Source organism: Doryrhamphus excisus, chromosome 17 (assembly GCF_030265055.1).
Source record: "Doryrhamphus excisus isolate RoL2022-K1 chromosome 17, RoL_Dexc_1.0, whole genome shotgun sequence".
Classification (NCBI taxonomy): domain Eukaryota; kingdom Metazoa; phylum Chordata; class Actinopteri; order Syngnathiformes; family Syngnathidae; genus Doryrhamphus; species Doryrhamphus excisus.
The window spans coordinates 8,720,992-8,742,439 of record NC_080482.1 but is presented as its reverse complement, the minus strand read 5'-3'; the positions used below and the strand labels follow the sequence as shown (position 1 = coordinate 8,742,439).

The following is a 21,448-nucleotide window of genomic DNA, read 5'->3' as shown; positions in this document are numbered from 1 at the left end:
GACCGGAAAGGAAGTGATTTTTGATGAAGACTGGAACTGCACTTTTTTGGGGAATTTTCACCCATCATTCACAATCCTTATGTGAAACATAAACACATTTTTCTTTCCCTTTTCTGTGAATTTTAGCACAAGAAAAGTCAATATTCTGCTGTTGTTGACAGAACCAGCATGAGTATGTAGTATATCAATGCACTTAGGCAAGAAGTTTCGGTAGTGTTTTAAATCATCAAAATACGGCAAGATACAGCAACTATTACATATTAACATCAGTATATTATAGTGTATATCAAATGATACAACATTGGTAGAGTTTTTTTAGCCTGTTAACCTTTAACCTTTACAACCTTCTAAATATGTTTTTTTAACATTATTAGAGCCCTCTATACATGAAATTGCACCCCTATAGTCACTTTTACCCAATACATGGAGTTTGCATGTTCTCCCCGTGCATGTCTGGGTTTTCTCCGGGTACTCCAGTTTCCTCCCACATTCCAAAAACATGCTAGGTTAATTGGCGACTCCAAATTGTCCATAGGTATGAATGGGAGTGTGAATGGTTGTTTGTCTATATGTGCCCTGTGATTGGCTGGCGACCAGTCCAGGGTGTACCCCGCCTCTCGCCCAAAGACAGCTGGGATAGGCTCCAGCACCCCCGTGTGAGGAAAAGCGGTAGAAAATGAATGAATGAATGATGAAGACTTTAATGTTTTGTCATGAAATATGACCTACTATTAGTCAGAAATATGCGTAATTAAGCGAATGGTACATGTTTTGCTAAATTAAGCATTATCAACTATCAAGCATGATACATAAATATATATTAATATACAAATATAGGGCATTCAGAAGACTCATATAAAGAAACTGGGATTATATGTAGTATTTCACAATCATCACACATTGCCAGTAATGTTAATTTCATGTCTGATGAGACACACAAGCACCAGACTTGATAGCCAGAACAACAGACAGCAGATTTGAATGATCTCCCAACAGGGACAATGCTCTTGACTACACCAGACCACATTTACAGCAACACAAACAAGCCTTAATATCTTAAATTGCTTATATTGTCTACTGTAGTATTGGGTAATTTGTGTGAAGATTCTTGCTAAATTTTGCATGCCTGACATATAAATCCAACCTCCCTCTTCTGTCCAGGTATACATACCTCTTGTTATCATTTGTCATTAGGAGAACTCGCCCCAAGATGGCAAACAAAGACAAGAATGAACACTGAAGCCACCTGCAGATAAGAAGCGTGGGTATTTGTCAAGTGTGGGCTTGGACGTATATAATAGTCAACTATTAGAGAAGACCTCAAAATGGAAAGAAAACATGTAGGAACCAAAGCTGCAGTGTTGCTGCTTTTCCAAAGGTAGCTCTCCATATGTTCCTTTATTAACAAGTATATTGTACAACACAGCTGCAAGAGAAACAATGTTGTAATATTGGTAAGCAGCAGCATGAATACCATATACAAAACTGTGGTGAGACCAGCCATGTTTGGTCTAGAGCAGGGGTCTCAAACACGCGGCCCGCAGGCCAAATGTGGCCCGCAGGACACTAATTTGAGGCCCCCGCCTTGATATGAAAGTTTAATGTTAGTGCGGCCCGTGCAAGTTTGATATGGATGCTGTATGGTATCATGTACCCAGAAAAAATTATTACGTTTGATTAATGTTCATGTTAAAGGTTAAATAACTGTTAATAGTTATCCTCCCTATCCGTGTGGAAGTGGTAAGTTTTTGCCTATTTATGTTTAAAGGAAATAACTTGAAGGCTACCGTTTAGGTCGCTAGCTCTCTAGTTTGCGAGTTAGGATGTGTCTCAAGACCCTGCAGTTGCGCAATATGTTGTAAATAAAAAGAGTATAAATGTGACTATAGTCGTGTTTTGTCATGTCTACAGGGCTCTAATAATGCTTTGTTCATTTTAATCTGAAAAAAAAAACTTTTATTGTAGAAAATCGGAACCAAAGCACTGAAAAAGTTTGTATATTTTTCTGTTTTTAATAAATGCGTTTTTGTTTTTTTTTTTGAAAACCTGATGCGGCCCAGCCTTGCCCAGACCCTAGCTCCAGTGGCCTCCAGATAAATTGAGTTTGAGACCCCTGGTCGAGAGACTAGTCTAGTGCCAGTGAAGAAAAGACAGGAAGCAGAACTGTAGGTAGCAGAGATGAGGATGTTGAGGTTCTCATTGGGAGTGACCAGGATGGATAGGATCAGGAACGAGTACATCAGAGGTACATTACATGTTAGGGGCCTTGGAGATAAAGTCAGAGAAGCCAAACTGAGATGGTTTGGAGGAGAGATCGTGAATATATTGGTTGAAGGATGCTGCCATTTAGGAGGCGTAAAGGAAGACCAAAGAGGAGGTTTATGGATGTAGTGAAGGAGGACATGAGGGGTAGTTGGTGTGAGAGAGACAGATGCAGAAGACAGGGTTGGTATGGAGGAGATTGATTTGCTGTGGCGACCCCAGAAGAAGAAGCATTGTGAATTTGACACCAGTAGCTGAGTAGCAACATTATAAAGTTAGCACATTATTATTATTACAATAATACATTTATTCAGCTTGCTGTTTGTAAGTTTGTAGACTGCAATATTTCAACCCTGTCGCCTGGCTAAATATTGAAATAAAAATGATCAATGGAGCAGAAATGCTCATTGGTGCATTGCAGAGAAAACAAGTTAGGTACACATGTTACTGTTGTAATGACAAACTGCCTGAAACAATATTGACAAAGGATTTAAAATGAGACATTCATTATTTTCTTTTCTTACTGTCATAGTCTGTCTTTTTTTTTTTTTTTGCTGACCTTTTGCTCACATGATACTTCCTGTCGCCACAAGTCATGAGTCCATCCGCCTCCCGTCTGACTTGTTACGCTTCATTTCACCTCAAGAAACAACGACTGCATGAAAATAATCATAGGCAGTAGTACAACTTTAAGGTACTATGTTATAGATTTTTTTTTTTTTTACTAATTTTAAATACATCTCATATCAGGTGTTTTTTTCCTTCATGACATAAAAAGTTGAAAATGTTAAAAGCCGGTGAACAAGCACTGTGGGAGATGATTTTTGGTATTGGTATAACAGAATCATGGGGCACATAGGACTGTTAAACATTCAAGTTCATTCAAAAGATACAAAGTTGGGTGTGGGGCGGAATGTCCAGTTTGGGCCACCCTCTTTGCAATTGAGTTTGACACTCATGGCTGTCACTTTTTAAACAGGACCACCCCCCAAATCCTGTCTGACTTACTTATACTGCTGCTTTGGATCTCATTCTGTTGTTACATTCATTCATTTTCTACCGCTTTTCCTCACGAGGGTCGTGGGGGTGTGGAGCCTATCCCAGCTGTCATTGGGCGAGAGGCGGGGTACACCCTGGACTGGTCGCCAGCCAATCACAGGGCACATATAGACAAACAACCATTCACACTCACATTCATACCTATGGACAATTTGGAGTCACCAATTAACCTAGCATGTTTTTGGAATGTGGGAGGAAACCGGAGTACCCGGAGAAAACCCACGCATGCACGGGGAGAACATGCAAACTCCACACAGAGATGGCCGAGGGTGGAATTGAACCCTGGTCTCCTAGCTGTGAGGTCTGCGCGCGAACCACTCAACCGCCGTGCCGCCCCTCTATTGTAACAATGAAGTCTTTTTTCCCTGTAATTTAAATTGTGCGTTTGTTATGAATAAGGTATCTGACACACCTATGGTTGAGAGACTTACAATAATCCTGTCCCAGGAGTGTCAAGTGGCCAGTCAGCTAATACAGTACTGTATAGTATTATGATAGAGGGCTGTACTTTAAAAAAAAAAAAAAAGATTACTTTTGCATATGCTGGTAGTCCCCTATAAACCGCACATGGTGAAACATACAAATCATATGTCAAGTATTGTAAAATTAACCAAATTGCTGCTCCGTCAATGTAAATCAACAATGCAACCCATTTGATCCAGATTATATTCCAATGTCAATATTTGCGGCTGTCTTTGTATGACCTTATGCTCTTACTAATAAAACATTCATCCGGTCGACATGGTGTATTTAACGTCAACAGAAACTGCTTTGCACCAACCACAAACACAGAAATGCTTGTGGGTAGATCAAGTATAAACACCAATTGGTTTCACTTCTGTTTGAGTTGTGAAAAAAATCTGCCTAACCTGAATTTATATTTTCTGGTCAAGCTAGCTAGTTTATATAACAAATTAGCATAGGACTGGTTGATGTGATGATATTCATTAACACTTTCTTTAGGGTTGATTTGTGTTTGGATGCTCCAGCATACCCATGCCACTCGAGGTTCAGGGTGTACCCCGCCTCTCACAGTTTGCTGGGATAGGCTCCAGCATACCCCCGCAACACTAATGAGGACAAGCAGTACAGAAAAGGGATGGATGGATGTTTTTTTTTTAAATATATCCATCCATTTTCTAAACCGCTTATCCTCCAAAGCCAGCTGGGATAGGCTCCAGCATACCTCTGAGATTCTAATAAGGATAAGCAGCAACAAAATGGGATGGGGGAGAGGACCCTGCATGGGAGAACATGCAAACTCCACACATCCATCCATACATTTTCTGTACCGCTTATCCTCACCAGGGTCGCGTGCATGCTGGAGCCTATCCCAGCTGTCTTTGGGTGAGAGGCGGGGTACACCCATGTACTGGTCGTCAGCCAATCACAGGGCACATATAGATAGAACAACCATACACACCACACTCTCATGTGATCTAATGTAATCAATAAAACTACGTACTTCAGTATGAAATATCCATATCATACACACACACACACACGTGTATATGTACAAGGTGCTGCATGCTTTTTAATGTAAAGAACTACCACCATCTGGTGAATGAATGGGGGGGTTGTGAAAAATGTGGGATCATCATACATATTAATTTTTCTGTTTTTAAATATAGTTTTGATATTTATTTTTTTTATTATTTAAAAAAATATATTATTTTAATACAATTTTCAATTGAACATTTTTTTAGTCCTTTGGAACAAAAGTGTAGTTTTCCCATTTGAAGCTATGTTAAGGAAAAGTGACAACATTTTTTTTATGTGTTTCCCTTGATGAACTTAACTTATATTTATTACACACAGCCATAATGCTGCATGGCGATTAAGTGGTTAACTTTACGGACTGAGGGTGAGTGGTTAGCACACAGGCCTCACAGCAAGGAGACCCGAGTTCAATTCCACCCTCGGCCATCTCTGTGTGGAGTTTGCATGCGTGGGTTTTCTCCGGGATTTCCTCCCACATTCCAAAAACATGCTAGGTTAATTGGTGACTCCAAATTGTCCATAGGTATGAATGTGAGTGTGAATGGTTGTTTGTCTATATGTGCCCTGTGATTGGCTGGCGACCAGTCCAGGGTGTAGAAGACAGCTGGGATAGGCTCCAGCACCCCCCACGATAAGAGGTAGAAAATGAACGAACAGCCAAAATGGTCATCCTTCATTCCTCACTTTTTTGTCTTGTGTACCCCTGCAGCCTTTTTGTCATCCCATTAGTACCCCCTCACGAAATTTGCTCGCGAATCCCTAATATAAGTCATGCAAATTGCCATGACTGGTGGAAAGTTGCCGGACAGCAGGAGGTTTACAGTAAATGGACACTCCTGCTGCGGTGTGTACCCATGGCAGCACAGGTAGGACCAGGGCAAAACAAGGTGTGGCCATTTTTTGTCCACTGACATTGCAATGACAGGGTGGTGCTCAGCATTTGCATCGCATGAAGAGAAAAGTTCATGCTGAGCAAATATTTGTTATCAAGAAAGAGAGCGGGATTGTGGGATTTGAATAAGCAGTTTGTCGACCAAGGGCCTAAAGAGAGGCAGCATGGAGGCTCCTTTGGTGTTTCTCCTCATCATATCAGTGTTGTCCTGTGCACCAGGTAACATTTTTTTTTACTAAGTCTTTACTTCGATGTTGTATCGAGTAACTTTATTAAGTGTTTGTTCTTTGTCTGCAGATGACGTGCACAGCCAGGGTTTATCCGCCTCTGAGAACCCAATACCTGTGGGTAGAAATGTTACGCTTTCCAGCCTAAACCAAGTCACCACAGGAGCATGGCTCTTCAACAATAACATCATTGTCATAATATTCCCTGGAAATGCTGTCGTAGCCACGGAATGGACTGGAAAAGTTACGTATGATACGAGCACGTCATCGTTGACCATAATGTCGCTGCAAGTGGAAGATTCCGGGACGTACACGTTACAAGATGTGGGCTCTAATGCTTCTCAAATAGTGCTGTCAGTCCAAGGTAAGAAGGCGCTACGGAATTGAACATCTGTGGTTATCAGTGTTTTTTTTAGTCTGTCGTAGGCAGTGACCTCTGGGGATGTAAATGTCGAGTGACGAGTGGTTAGCAAATCTCATGTGGGCTTTTTCCAGACATGGCCAGATTTGTAAATGGAAGAAGAATGCATTCAATTGAATCAGAGGCTGAATTAATTCATTAGTTAATCGATAATGAATTATCTGATTAATTGTCAACTATTTTGATATTCAAATGATCATTTTTAGTTTAGTTTTAGTTGGTAGAACATAGAATTACAACCTTCTAAATTTGTTTTTTTAACATTATTAGAGCCCTCTAGACATGAAATAGCACCCCTATAGTCACTTTTGGACTTTTTTTACCCAGTACAATAGAAATAGAGAATATAAGACTTCACATGTTAACATTGGGAGAATGCATGAATGTTGTTTGTTTTTTTTTAACTGTTCTGTACGGTACTTCTTGCTCATCAATGTAACATTACTGACAGCTAGTCCCTGTCTAGAATACTACATATCATCACAATGTCTTTGAATGCATCTTCTCAATGCCTTATATTTGTAAGTCAGTTAATTTAGCCATTTGTATTCTATTGTATAGTATGTACTTAAGTAAAGAAGGATTACTGTATAATATTTGGGACTTTAAATACTGACATTCATCACACTTTCCCATATTCATTTTAACCAGAGGGTTTAAATAATGAGTCGTATGATTTTACATACTTTTATTTGCCTCTACTATTTTCAACATAATGTGCCCTGTAATTCAAATAACTAAATAAATAAATTTTACAAACTAGTTGGGATTCTCACAATAATACAGGATGCATACTTTTGTTTATAAATAGGGGACGATTCTGTTTTTCAAGTTATGACTGAAAGTTGCTATATTTATTGTATATTGATTAGCTATATATGTATGTACTGTGAATGTGTGGACTTAATCCTTAGGAGTTTTGAGGATCAAATCTTCTACAACTTTCATTTTTTGTTCTATTTTTCCAGTTTTAGTTTATATTTTGTTTCTACAATGGGCTGTTCACAGGCCCATAAACATGCGGTCCACAAATGGCCCGCAGGCCGCACGTTGGACTTCCCTGTTTACAAATTTCACAGGGAGTGTCAACAAATCCTGTGTTTTTTGTAACATCACTAAATGACCCCCACTATAAGCAAAACCTGGTACAAGCTTCCACAGTGGTGCACACACACTGCTTTGAGGGTTGCGCTTCGGTGGCAAGTAAATTTACACAGTAAATGCATGGCAAAACAAACTTTTGCTGTTTCTTTTAATGCACGCCATGCAGTAATTCAGAGTTGATGATGAGAACATAGAAATATTGATATTTGAAAAAGCAACCACTTGTTGCTCATACGACAATAAGACATTCATTCATTCATTTTCTACCGCTTATCTTCACGAGGGTTGCAGGGGGTTCTGGAGCCTATCCCAGCTGTCTTCAGGCGAGAGGCGGGGTACACCCTGGACTGGTCGCCAGCCAGCCAATCACAGAGCACATCTCGACAAACAACCATTCACACTCACATTCATACCTATGGACAATTTGGAGTTGCTAATTAACCTAGCATGTTTTTGGAATGTGGGAGGAAACCGGAGTACCCGGAGAAAACCCACGCATGCACAAGGAGAACATGCAAACTCCACACAGAGATGGCTGAGGGTGGAATTGAACTTGGGTCGAATAGCTGTGAGGCCTATGCACTAACCACTCTTCCACCGTGCAGCCTCTCATTCGACAATAAGACAATTTTAGAAAATGTTCTACTTCTAACAGACATCAATGTTAAACAAATGTTTTGGACAGATACCGCTTTATCATGATTACCTCGGCAGCCATTTTGGATCTAGGGCATGATGACAAGTGATCAAGTTTTGCGTTTCAACCAGGCAAGTTCTAATTATGGGATTATTCTATCTCATTGTTATCCTTTCCCCAGAGCCAATCACAGGCGTGACCCTGACCGCAAACGCGAGCCACCTGGTGGAGTTCAATGACACCGCGGTGCTCACCTGTGCCGTTTCCACGGGCACGTCCCTGTCCTTTACGTGGCTAAACGACACATCCGAGTTGACAGCCGACGGAAACGTTCAAATCAGTGAGGACGGATCTCAGCTGACCATCGCTGAAGTAACCCGCTACGACCAGGGCCCGTTCAAGTGCAACGTGTTCAACGGCATCAGCCAGGGAATCGATCAACAAGTCTCTTTTGACATCAGCTGTGAGTTTTTCTTTTGGGGGGGTACAAAGCTGTACAAAGCTATCCCGGAAGATGACAACATTATCCTCTCATTTTCCACAGACGGTCCGACAAACCCGAAAGTGTCAGTCACCCCCTTAAAGGACACCCATATCACGGGGTCTGACATCACCCTGTCATGCTCGGCCGAGTCCAAACCCGACGCAACAATCCAGTGGCTGGTAGACGGTGTGAGCATCAACCATTCCGACCCACAGCTTCAACTCACCAACGTCACAGAGACCCACTCGGGGGACTACCAGTGTCTCCTCCATAACAGCGTCACATCCAGATTCATCAGTGCAACCGCGATGATCAGCATCATGGGTAAAGTTTTGAAGTATTTGACATATTTTAGGTGTTTATTGGCTGTTTTGTGTAGATTTATACCGCAACATTGTTAACTGTTCAGTTTGACATCAGAGCCCGGATAGCACACGTTGGTTCTGTTATTATTATCCACTCATAAACAAAGACTCGTGGTTTCATGCGGGCCTACGTGACAAACTAGTTTCAGGACTAAGTCTTGTTGACACCCTCAGAAATGCTCTACCTTTTGATTATTGTATGAGATTAACCGCTAAGACATTCTTTAAATATCCCCACAGGCCAAAATATGTCAGCTTCTCAAAATTTGCTATGAAAATATTATATAGGAATATATTTTTTAACTACTTCTGTCAGATTAAAAAAAACATAAAAACCTCACTCCTCAGGTTTTTAATGCCAAAAAATGTCACAGGCCAAAATATGTCAGCTTCTCAAAATTTGCTATGAAAATATTATCTCGGAATATATATTTTTAAACTACTTTTGTCAGATTAAAAAACAAAACAAAACATAAAAACCTCACTCTTCAGGTTTTTAATGCCAAAAAATGTCACAGGCCAAAATATGTCAGCTTCTCAAAATTTGCTACGAAAATATTACAGAAGAATATATTTTTTAAACTACTTTAATCATATAAAAAAAAAACCTCACTCTTCAGGTTTTTAATGCCAAAAAATGTCACAGGCCAAAATATATCAGCTTCTCAAAATTTGCGATGAAAATATTATATAGAAATATATATTTTTAAACTACTTTTGTCAGATTAAAAAACAAAAAAACATAAAAACCTCACTCTTCAGGTTTTTAATGCCAAAAAATATCAGCTTCTCAAAAACAAAACAAAATATAGCATATTTATATTATATTTTCTGATGCTATAAATAGATACAAAGTACCACCTGATGAACTAAATTAAATAAAAAAAATAGAAAACCGGTAGTTCCAAATTATATGAATATGAATTCAGCAGAAGACACTATCTGTCAAGCCAATTGGATCAAGCTTTTCCAGCAGGAAGATGCTTTGACAAGATGTGATGTTGCATAACTGCACGTTTTTCCATTTGTTCATTAATATAGAAAACTGATTTTAAAATCTGTATATTGTGAGAGGCTAGACGTGTTATGAAGTATAAAAAAAAATAGGCATTTAGGGATTTGTAATGGTTGACATTATTGTTTACATTTACTATGAATGTGAGTGGGTTGTTTGTCTATATGTGCCCTGTGATTGGCTGGCGACCAGTCCAGGGTGTACACCGCCTCTTGCTCGAAGACAGCTGGGATAGGCTCCAGCATACCCGCGACCCTCGTGAGGATAAGCGGTCCAGAAAATGTATGGACGCATGGGTGGGATTTGACCTTGTCTTGTAGCATTTCTGATGTTTTACAACAAACAATTATCCAACGCCAGCACCGATAACAGCAGTCATGGTCAACCGCACCGGCGGACCGGCAATCGCCGATGAGCTCTTCACCCTCATGTGTCACGTGACCGGCGACTTCCACCTCATCCAGTGGTGGATGAACGGTGACCTGGTGTCTGCTGACAATACCACAGTGTTTGCTATGGGCAACAAGACGCTGACTCTCAGCCCAGCCCAGCCCTCAGATGCCGGAGATTATCAGTGCCGGGCTTATAACGCCGTGAGCAACATGACCAGCAGCCCCTACACTGTGGAAGTCTACTGTAAGTGTTTATATATATCCTCTATATACATACGTACATCTTAAGCAAATATGACCTGTGACCCAATTCATATCATTTATGGTATAATATCCAATAATGCCTAAAACCATGTCATTTATGAACTATTACTGATCTCAGCTTCAGCCCTTATGTCAACTATTGTTCAAAAGTTCTTGTTCCAGTATAGAACTTTAATGGCAGAAAATCAATAGGTGTTGGGTCTTGCCTCTTTTGACAAATTTTGATTTCATAATTTACTTCTGTAGCATTAAAAATCAATAGGATCCTTACAAGCAGCGCGAAAAGGTGAGGATTTGGTTGGAAATTTTGGCTTGTACATGTATACAGATCAAAATGAATAGGGTTCAAGCTCTAAGGCAGAAGATGCACTGGAAATTGGGATGACATTTTGACAAGAGATACGATAAGGTACATGTAACCATTACTATGTGGTATATCTTAATGACCACAGACGTCTTATGTCATCCGTTGCACAAAATCAGTAGGGTTCTTGCCTTAAAGTAGAGCACTACTACCTGAAAAGATGGATATCACGCAAAAACTAAACTGAACTAGCACTGACATAAACTGACGGAGAATTGTTTCCGGATCCATCACTCACCCAAACCAAGCCATCTTTCTTTACATATTGTTCAAAATGAATGGGTTTCTTGTCCATAACGAAAAACGATAACATACAAGAAACCACTTGCTCTCATTTGATGCTTTTTTCTGCCAAATGCATCTCAACCTTGGCGCCAAATGCCTGAAATGTGATGGGGTGAAAATATGACAATGGATCTCGGTGGAGCCAACAAATGCATTGGGTATTGTTCAAAATCAGTCAGATTCTTGCTCTAACTTTAAGTAATCGTAACCAGAGAGTGTAAAGTGTGGATGGAAGACAAGGAACATGCAGGGATTGGACATTTGACTTAAAAGTCCTAGCCATAATGTCTCAGATATTGATCAAAAATCAACACTGTTCTTGCTGTAATGCTAAGAGTCCACTGGACCGGCGCCATTTGGTGCCAGTTTGCGCCACTGCAATTTGCTGTGTCGCCAATAAGGTGCCTCGTGGCGTGCAGTGGCTCTAACTGCCTCCCAACTGGCTCGTGGTGGCCCGTAAAAATTGAGTTTGGCGGCAAGAAAATTTCAAAATGTCTAAAATTTTGTGTGTCCACCAAGTGGAACCAAATATGTCAAACAATCCACTTATTGGAATTTACTGGAATGTAATGGCGCGAGCCAAGTTGCGGCAATGATGCTAGGAGTCCAGTGCGGCGGCACCAGTTGGTGCCAGTTCGCGGCAAAGATTATGTGATTGGCGCGTAGTGGCTCGCTGTGGTGCCAAATGAACAGCAACATGGCAACATGCCGAGCAAACATAATTTGGCGCCACAGCGAGCCACTACGCGCCAATCACATAATCTTTGTTGCGAACTGGCACCAACTGGCGCCGGCTCAGTGGACTCCTAGCATAACATAGAAAAATTATACCAGATAATGATGTCCATCACTGAAAATCAGTCGGCTTATTGCAAAGATTGTGCTCATTGTTGATGTGCTCAATCAATAGTATTCTTGTTCTAACACGACAACATTGTAACTTATTGATTTTGGCTTGTACGGAAGACGGCCCATCGATGCCAGTGATCACGGCACCCTCCTTGGCCCTGAGCGAGACACAGGTGGTCCTCAACTGCTCCAGCACCTCCCACCCTCCAAGCCAGCACACGTGGTCCTTCAACAACACTGTGGTGGCCAACGCCTCAGAGTATCAGGCGGGACCGCTGCACTTGAACATGAGCGGGACGTACACCTGCACGGCCTCCAACAGCATCACGGGGAAAAACAGCACGGCAGACCACATGCTCACTGTTTTGGGTAAGTGAAGGGGGTGGAGATCCTGGGAATGCTCGAAATAATGCCTGTATTCACTGATACTGCTGAGTCTGCGACAGTTGTTGGGTGTTTGGTCCACAAAAACAAATATGCACAGATAATTTGTCAAATAAATGTCAAAATGACCGTCTTTCCAGAATCCAGAAGTTAAAAGGCAACTACAACAAGGAACTTTCCCAATGCCAATAATACAGTATGTGTGAGTTCATAATATGATTTATTTAGGTCTTAGATATCTAATTTTCTCTTATTATACAGTAAACCTCGGATATATCGGACTCGGATATATCGGAAATTCGCTCACAACGGACGGATAAAAAAGAACCAATTTTTCTGTAATGCATTTCCAATAAAAATTCATTGCATATATCGGATTTTTTATAACGGATTTCGCCTATTTCGGACAAAATCTCCAGTCCCGTTCCAATGCATTTCCATTAAATTTCCCTCGCATATATCGGATTCTCGCCGAATCGTGACAGGCCGCTATACGATGTCATTTGCAGCGTTTGCAGCGTTGCCTGCGCGTCCAGGTACATTGGAAACATAGTCAAGGAAGTGCCTTTTTATAACGAATAAAATCCGATTTATGTGTAAAACGGAATACGCATATAACGGATTTCACTTATATCGGACAAAACCAGTGGGAACAATTGAATCCGATATATCCGAGGTTTACTGTATCTACTGTGGGGCTGCACGGCGGATAAGTGGTTAGCACACAGGCCACACAGCTAGGAGACCGGAGTTCAATTCAGAGTTCAGGGTTGCACAACGGACAATTTGAAGTCGCCAATTAACCTAGCATGTTTTTGGAATGTGGGAGGAAACCGGAGTACCCGGAGAAAACCCACGCATGCACGGGGAGAACATGCAAACTCCACACAGAGATGGCCGAGGGTGGAATTGAACCCTGGTCTCCTCGCTGTGAGGTCTGCGCGCTAACCACTAGACCGTCGTGCCGCCTGTGTTCATGTGTTCAATGATGAACAACCTCGAACCTCATATGGAACTCCGGTATTCCGGCTTTGGTTCTGTAGCATTGTGTCTCATTTTGTTACTTTCCCACAGATCCAGTGACAATGGCTTCCGTAACAACCACGGAGCCTCATCCGATCCTGAACCACACGTTCACGCTAACCTGCGAAACAAAAGGGAACGTGGACTCCATCACCTGGATGCACAACGGCACCATATTATTGTCTGACGGCGTGAGAAACCTCACCATGGACAACACCACCCTCACCTTTGACCCCATCCTGATGTCCCATAACGGGAATTACACCTGTGTCGCTTCCAACCCACTCAGCAGCTTCATGAGTGAACATTTCAACATGGCTGTCATATGTAAGCTTTTTATGATAACAACATCTTTATAGAGCATTTTTATGATTTATTACGATGCTCTTTGTGTGTAGATGGACCCGGACCGCCAACCATCATGGGGGACAGTGTGGCGCTAGTACAAAGCAGCGTGGCGCTCATCTGTAGCGCCCCATCACGCCCCCCTAGTGACTACAAATGGTATTTTAACAACAACATAGTGGCTAATACCTCAGTGTACCAAACGCCTCCTCTTACCACTAACATGAGTGGAACGTACACCTGCAAGGCCCAAAACGCCATCACTGGCTACAACAGCACCGCCTCCACTACACTCACAGTTTTCGGTAAGACCTTTTTTTTTCAGATGAAAAATCTGAAAATCTTATTAAATTTGCTTCATTTTTTTTAGACAAACTAAAAGACATCGACATCGAGGCGCCTATGAAAGCTGCCATAGAAGGTTATTCCTTCACATTAACATGCAACGTATCCGGACCTGCTCATCAAGTGGTCTGGATGAAGAATGGACTCAACCTGACGACGGAGAGCAGAATCATGCTCTCGATGGATAACATCACCGTCACCTTTGACCCTCTGCACAGAAATGATAGCGGACTGTACAACTGCTTGGCTATGAATCCCGTTGAAAGTATGGCAAGCCCTTCTCATTTGCTTCTTGTCAACTGTGAGTATGATTTTATAATTAAGTTTGCTATTTTGGGTTGACTTCTAGCAGCCGATCAGTAAAGAAAAATAATGACGGATAATATGAATTCATATCGTACATTTATGGTTTTTAACTACTCAACAGCCAAGAAAAATTAGAAAATGATGTACCACAACAAATACTATATTTTTGGCTTACAGTTGGACCAGACACACCTATGATCGATGGACCATCACTGGCTGTGGAGGGGCAATCTATAAACTTCACCTGCTCCGTCATGACCATGCCCGACAGTGATTTCTACTGGTTGCACAACGGCTCCATAGTAGCCAATAGCTCCATGTTAGTGTTAGGTAATGTATCTATGGACATGAAAGGAGAATACACCTGCAAGGCCAAAAATCCCGTCACCGGAATGAACAGCACAAAGTCGCTGATGCTCAAGGTCAATGGTGAGAATCCACAGTCTGCGTGACAATATTTGTTTAAAACAGGGGTCTCAAACTCAATTTGCCTGGGGGCCACTGGAGCTAGGGTCTGGGCAAGGCTGGGCCGCATCAGGTTTCCCCCCCAAAAAAACAAAAAAACCCGCATTTATTAAAAACAGAAAAATGAATAAACTTTGCTTTGGTTCCGATTTTCTACAAGAAAAGCTCTGATAAAACATTCCACTGTTCTCAAATATCTTACTTTTTATTTTTCTACACAAAATAAGATGAAAAATAAATAAATCAAGAATAAAGAAAATCAATCAATCAGTAATAAATAAATAAATATAATAATAATAATAATAAAACGGCAAATAATAAAAACTTAAGAAACCACATATAGTTGGTGGGTAGACATTATTTTTTTCACATTAAAATGAACAAAGCATTATTAGAGCCCTGTAGACATGACAACACACGACTATAGTCACATTTATATTTTTTTAATTTACAACATATTGCGCAACTGCAGGGTCTTGTGACACATGCTAACTCGCAAACTAGAGAACTAGCGACCTAAACAGTAGCCTCCTAGTTATTTCCTTTAAACTTAAAAAGCCAAAAACTTACCACTTCCACACGGATAGGGAGGATAACTATTAAGTTATTTAACCTTTAACATGAACATTAATCAAACGTAATAATTTTTTCTGGGTACATGATACCATACAGCATCCATATCAAACTTGCGCGGGCCGCACTAACATTAAACTTTCATATCAAGGCGGGGGGCCTCAAACTAGTGTCCTGCAGGCCACATTTGGCACATTTGACTCCAGTTGTGCTTTGTCATCCTCAGACGCTATTAGCTCGGTGATGGTGACAAACGACTCCATCCCCATTGACGGCAACAACTTCACCCTCACCTGCGAGGTGGATGCACCTTATGACTCGATACAGTGGAAAAAGGACGACGTGCTCCTTGGAATGAACATGTCCACCACCAACTACTCTTACTACTACATGGAGAAAAACAAGCTGCACTTCACACCGCTGATGCTCCACAACAACGGCACTTACAAGTGTGTCGCCAGAAACCTGATTGGTCCTCACCAAAGCCCTGCGTACGAGCTTCTGGTGAACTGTGAGTACTGAAGGAATTTCACCAAATACAAAAAGCTGATGACTAAGAATACATTTACAAACTGAGTAACCACTGTTAGTACGGCAATATTATGCGCCGCAGTACTGCAGTATTTTATTTAATTACAACAATTCACTCCGTCTGCTTTCAGACGGTCCCCTCAGCGTGGAAATCTCGGGTCCAGAATTCAACCGAGAAGAACTCACTTTCTCCATGAAGTGTGTGGCCGATTCGTATCCAGAACCAGAGTTCCAGTGGTTCTTAAATGATCTACCGTCATCGGCCATCGGTGTCGGCAGCATCATCCAGATCTCGGTATCGCTGCTAATCGAGGCTAACTATACATGCAAGGCCACAAACCCTGTGACTAACATCACTATGTCAAAGACCAAAACCTTTAGCCTCACTGGTGAGTATGTATGACTTAATAATGACTAACTCCCTTAAGAACATGTCCAATTTTTCTTCTCTTATTTACCTTTTAGGTTCCGCCAATGCCATTCCTTCCCTATCCCAAAAAGGCCTTATGATCATGGGTGTTTTTATCCTATCAGCCCCAGTCCTTTTCCAGTGAATGCTTCCAAGCCAAAACCCAGATTACCTGAAATAGTTTTGAACTTTGTACTAAAACAAGATGGGAAAGTTGTTATGGAAAATGGAGGAAAACCATGCAATGTGATGATGGAAATAGGAAAAGTTGGCTGCCCGATACTAATATGTGCAATACAATTTTCATGAAATATCAACTACACAAATTCATGTTATCAATCAGAACTCACTGTACAACACTTATTAATTCAATACCTATAGGACACTACCAGAGGACACCTATTCCTTCTCTGTTCTTTATCAGGTATCATCAATGGCTGAGTATTTTTGCTTTATTTTAGTTTTATTATACAGTTGTTAACTTCGATATTAATATAACAGTTGATAATGTTAGTCTCGCTTACAACATAAATCTACTTTACAGTAATCCCTCGCCACTTTGCGCTTGTTCTATCACAGTTTTATAAAAAAATATATATTAATGAATAAATTATGCTGTTTTGTGGTTGAATTAATTGAGTCAAAAATAGGCATATTTAAGCAAACTTTAAGTATCAGTTGCTCAAATTAAAAATGAATTAAAATACATATATGAGGCAAAACAGGGCTGCACGGTAGTTGAGTGGTTAGCGCTCAGGCCACACAGCTAGGAGACCCGAGTTCGATTCCACCCTCTGCCATCTCTGTGTGGAGTTTGCATGTTCTCCCCGTGCATGCGTCTATATGTGCACTGTGATTGGCTGGCGACCAGTCCAGGGGTGTACCCCGCCTCTCGCCTGAAGACAGCTGGGATAGGCTCCAGCACCACCGCAACCCTTGTGATGATAAGCGGTAGAAAATGAATTAATGAATATAAGGCAAAACTAACACAAACTAATTCCAAGATGGGATGATGTGTAGTATTCTACACTGGTCTCTTGGTGTCAAAAATGTTACTGAAATGTTCAGTGAGACACACAAGCACCAGACTTGATAAGCAGAACAACAGCCTTTATTGCAGGTTTGAATTATCTATTGAATTATCACACTAATCCCTAATTAAAATCCCAAATAAAAACATAGGACAGCGTTTCTGCCGTAACCCATGCCAAGCTAAAACTCAACTCTGAATCCCCAACGTCACTTCCTGTCTGCCCCCAACTCATTTCCAGTCAGATCTGGAACCATTTAACCATGATGAACAAGGGATTACTGTATTTCATTAGAAGCATCAAGCCTTCCATTTTAGAGTTTCGCCATGTTTAATTTGTAGTCACCAGCTAATTCTTAGTTAGCATTTTAACACTGCAATGATGACACACAGTGTTAATTATTTTTCTCACAAAATATGTTGTGATTATTGCTATGACTGCACTGGAACACTATAGCCTTTTTAAAAAAAAAAAAAAAAAACGTTTGTATGAAAGGCACCAACACCAAATAGTGGGACAAGGTCAGTGAGATGTTCCACCTTCGGAGGTAGTATCGGAAGAGAACGTAAGAGAACCTGGGGATGTGAGGGACACAGGTCAAAGGTCAGCTTCCACTTTCTCTTCTTTCTGAATTGTGTACCTAATAACTCTGAGGTTGACTTTTTTTTCATGTTTGTTGACACAAATTAACAGCACTTTTATTTCACATTGTCTGTGCTAATTTATATTTTTTACCCTTTCATTACCCTAAGGGCAGAGGTCCAGCTGCACCCGCCCCCCCTCTCTATACTTCTTTGGTTTCATCCACATCACTTGGTGGATGTTTGATCCCATGTAGGGCCGTATCACACCTGTAGAGGGCGCCCATCTACCACACATACAGTATGTGCTGGCTTAATGCACTGAGCATTAATATTTTTTTTTCTCCCCTGCCCCTGGTGAATGCAGCCCTGGGTAATTAATTGCCCATGAGGACTATACTTAGAACCACCACTGGTATGGGAATTCTGTTTCTGTATAAAAAGCACAGGCGGATTGTTGCCAGATCTTTTCTTCGGGCTCTGATGTTAATGATCATTTAGATGGATCGTTGTGGGATAGGCTACAAAAAATTATGAAAATATAGTTTTGGCAATTGAAAACAAGAAACTCTTACTACTTGCACTTGTGAGATTAATTTTTTATTGTAATAGAAATGTAGGATTGTTTATTGTGATTTGATTTGTATTTATTTCTTAATCAATAAAACCTCAACGTTTGGCCATTACGTCATAGTTATGAGTACATTCAATTACTTTGCTGGTAAATGGTAACATTTTACTGGACGTGTATCAACATAAAATGCTACCGGGAGTCGAATTATAAAACAAAACACACCAAAATCATGCAGTTGTCTCTCTTTAATGCATTCTCTCATTTGTACACTTCAGCTTACACTGCATAGAAGCGGTGAATTCAAGTATCAAAGTGTTCCAATCAGCCAGGTTTAACAAAAGCAACATTGTGTATAGCATAATATTTGACAATGGTGTAATAATGTAACTGGAACATCGCAATCCTTCAAAATGTGCCCCTTGTTATAGGAGGACAATAGCAGAAAGCTTTAATAGATGCTGATAGGGATTGAAGCACATGTATTACTCATTAAAACATGTTTTGGTCCTGTAACTTGTAAGAACAAGTCATGGATGCCAACCCTGTCCCCCCCACGGACGTGTAGTAAACAATTCTATTTATTCGTCATTCTTGATTGCTTAGTTGTCAGCAGACCTGTCCAGCATGGACTTGAGGTGAGCATGCAGGGGCTCGCAGACTGCCTGGTAGGCCTGGGGGGTCAGGTGAAGATAATCGTACATGTCCTGGTGGGAGATGCTGCCATTGGAGTGGACAAAACCAGGGTCTACATCCAGGAAGGAGGCATGAGGGAGGGAGGCGACAGTTTCCCGCACCAGTCTATTCACCTTGGCGTTGCGCTCCCTCAGAGGGTTTGGAGATTTACCTCGAGGTAGTAGTCCCTGCAAGACAACTTGCAATATTAATGGATTCTCCAAGTTATATCTTTACATTACAATGAAGATGAAAACACTGTGTAAATGTAATAAAATTTTAGTTGCTTTAGTTTACATTGGTCAGGTTTAAATTTAGAAAATGTCCTTTTTGCGTAGCTAAATAAGGCAATATTACACAATATAAAATCTATTTTTAAACTGGTAAATACAAGGCTGTATAAAACATTTCTACTTTAAATGTATATATCGCTTATTGACATTTTTTTTAATTTATTGCTGTCATTTGCATTTATCTTTATTTTTGCCTGTGTGTTAAATAACCAAATTATTAGAACGAGCCCTAACTGCTTTCCACTGGGGTTCTATACCCCTGCAACCAATAATAAACTTGTCTAAATACACTTAATCTACAATAATATGGTAGTATAATACATAATATAAAAGGAATGCATTAAGAGCTTACAAGAACTTACAAGTACGAGCGTTTGAGCGTGCGGCAGCTTGTTCTTGACGACTTGAACAATTTCCATGATGCCTCCACAGATCTGCTCAGCGGTGTGGCCGTGATTTTGGGTCCCGACCCAGAGCACGACGATCTTAAAAATGATGGTGTGACACTTAAACTGTCCTGGGAGGGTTGTATATGTTGTTTAATAAGGTGTGTAAAATACCTTTGGGCTAATGTGGTCTAGTTCACCGTTGCTCAGTCTCCAGATCACATTCTGTGTCGCATCACTACCCACGCCAAAATTCAGAGCGTGGAGCGGAGAGAACAATTCACGCCATACCTGCAGCACAAGCCAAAATATTTGACACACTGTAAAACACATTAGTAATAAATACACATGTACAAACAATATTTATTCTTACGCTAAACTGATGCATGAGCTGAACAAGAAAATCTCCAACAAAGAGGACATCGGGTTCTTTGCCTTTGCTGTCGGAAAGAAAACGGTTGTGCTGCAGACATGTGGAAGAAGACAAAAACATGTGATTATTTTATAGCACAAGACAGGACATGATGGCCCCGGGACTCCAACTCTAGCCTACATATTATATTAGATTACATTTAACTTTATTGATCCATGGAACATGCCATGAAAATTAAGGTTTCAGTAGCCTGGCTTTACACTCAACACAACACGCTAACCCACTAAACCCACTTAGCAGTGAACCCCCTCCAGCCCCTGCATACTGAATACAGACAAACATACTAAATAAAGTGACAAGGGAATCTCAGGTGTACTAAATGTAGACATGATCTAAACATCCGTGTGACGTCACGACAGAAATAACTCATTCAAATTACGTTGTATTACACACCAGAGACATCCATCGTCCATCTCCTTGGCTGTCCTTACAAGCAGTGGGTGTGGCGGCTGGGTTCCGCTCCTCGGCGCTCATGGCTCGACTCTATCTGCGTTTGAAAGTCGGCACGTATGACTATGGGTGTTCCTAGCAATGACATGAACACAGACGTAAACAGCAAACTATGAAATGTATGCTAACATTGCTAGCTAGGAATTAGCGATAGCGGCTAGCCTGTTTATATAAGCAAGATATGCGTCGTTTAAAATGAACTAACAATGGCACAAACTAAGCATTATTTTATCAACTCAAAATTGTACAATAAAGAACACATTAACAATGTATATACACATATTAAGTACCATGAAATTACAATCCCGTCATCTCCCCCAAATCCGGTCCGGAAGTGAGTTTTCACTTCAGTGGCACGTACCACTGCTTCCCCCAAAACACACATACTTTAGTTCACGAAGCGCATGCTTTTGTGGCACCTCTTTAAAACAGAGAATATTAGTTAAACAATATTTTCAATATAAATTTCGTTAGCTTTTTTAATCGAGTAAACTGTGGGAAAAATATTATAAATAGGCGTAACCTCT

The 21,448-nt window shown here is 40.8% G+C and overlaps 2 protein-coding genes across 3 annotated transcripts; one reads left to right on the top strand and one right to left on the bottom strand.

Moving 5' to 3' along the window:
- The first annotated feature begins 5,746 nt into the window (after positions 1-5,746).
- Positions 5,747-18,799, top strand: LOC131105218 (carcinoembryonic antigen-related cell adhesion molecule 5-like). The gene is made up of 13 exons (XM_058053107.1): positions 5,747-5,932; positions 6,011-6,304; positions 8,284-8,565; positions 8,647-8,910; positions 10,327-10,602; positions 12,238-12,489; positions 13,579-13,854; positions 13,926-14,177; positions 14,243-14,518; positions 14,701-14,952; positions 15,788-16,072; positions 16,224-16,481; positions 16,558-18,799. The coding sequence occupies exons 1-13, from the start codon at positions 5,878-5,880 to the stop codon at positions 16,644-16,646; spliced, it is 3,111 nt and encodes a 1,036-aa protein (XP_057909090.1). The 5' UTR covers positions 5,747-5,877; the 3' UTR covers positions 16,647-18,799.
- Positions 15,794-21,440, bottom strand: pafah1b3 (platelet-activating factor acetylhydrolase, isoform Ib, gamma subunit). 2 transcript variants are annotated; one of them, XM_058053125.1, is made up of 6 exons: positions 21,212-21,440; positions 20,865-20,958; positions 20,412-20,501; positions 20,213-20,329; positions 20,015-20,137; positions 15,794-19,547 (listed from the first exon to the last, which is right to left on the bottom strand). In XM_058053125.1, the coding sequence occupies exons 2-6, from the start codon at positions 20,943-20,945 to the stop codon at positions 19,287-19,289; spliced, it is 672 nt and encodes a 223-aa protein (XP_057909108.1). In that variant the 5' UTR covers positions 20,946-20,958; positions 21,212-21,440; the 3' UTR covers positions 15,794-19,286. The 2 variants fall into 2 exon arrangements, with proteins under 2 accessions (XP_057909108.1, XP_057909107.1); XM_058053124.1 differs by having other exon boundaries at positions 20,865-20,996; positions 21,212-21,436.
- Between the last annotated feature and the right edge of the window lie 8 nt (positions 21,441-21,448).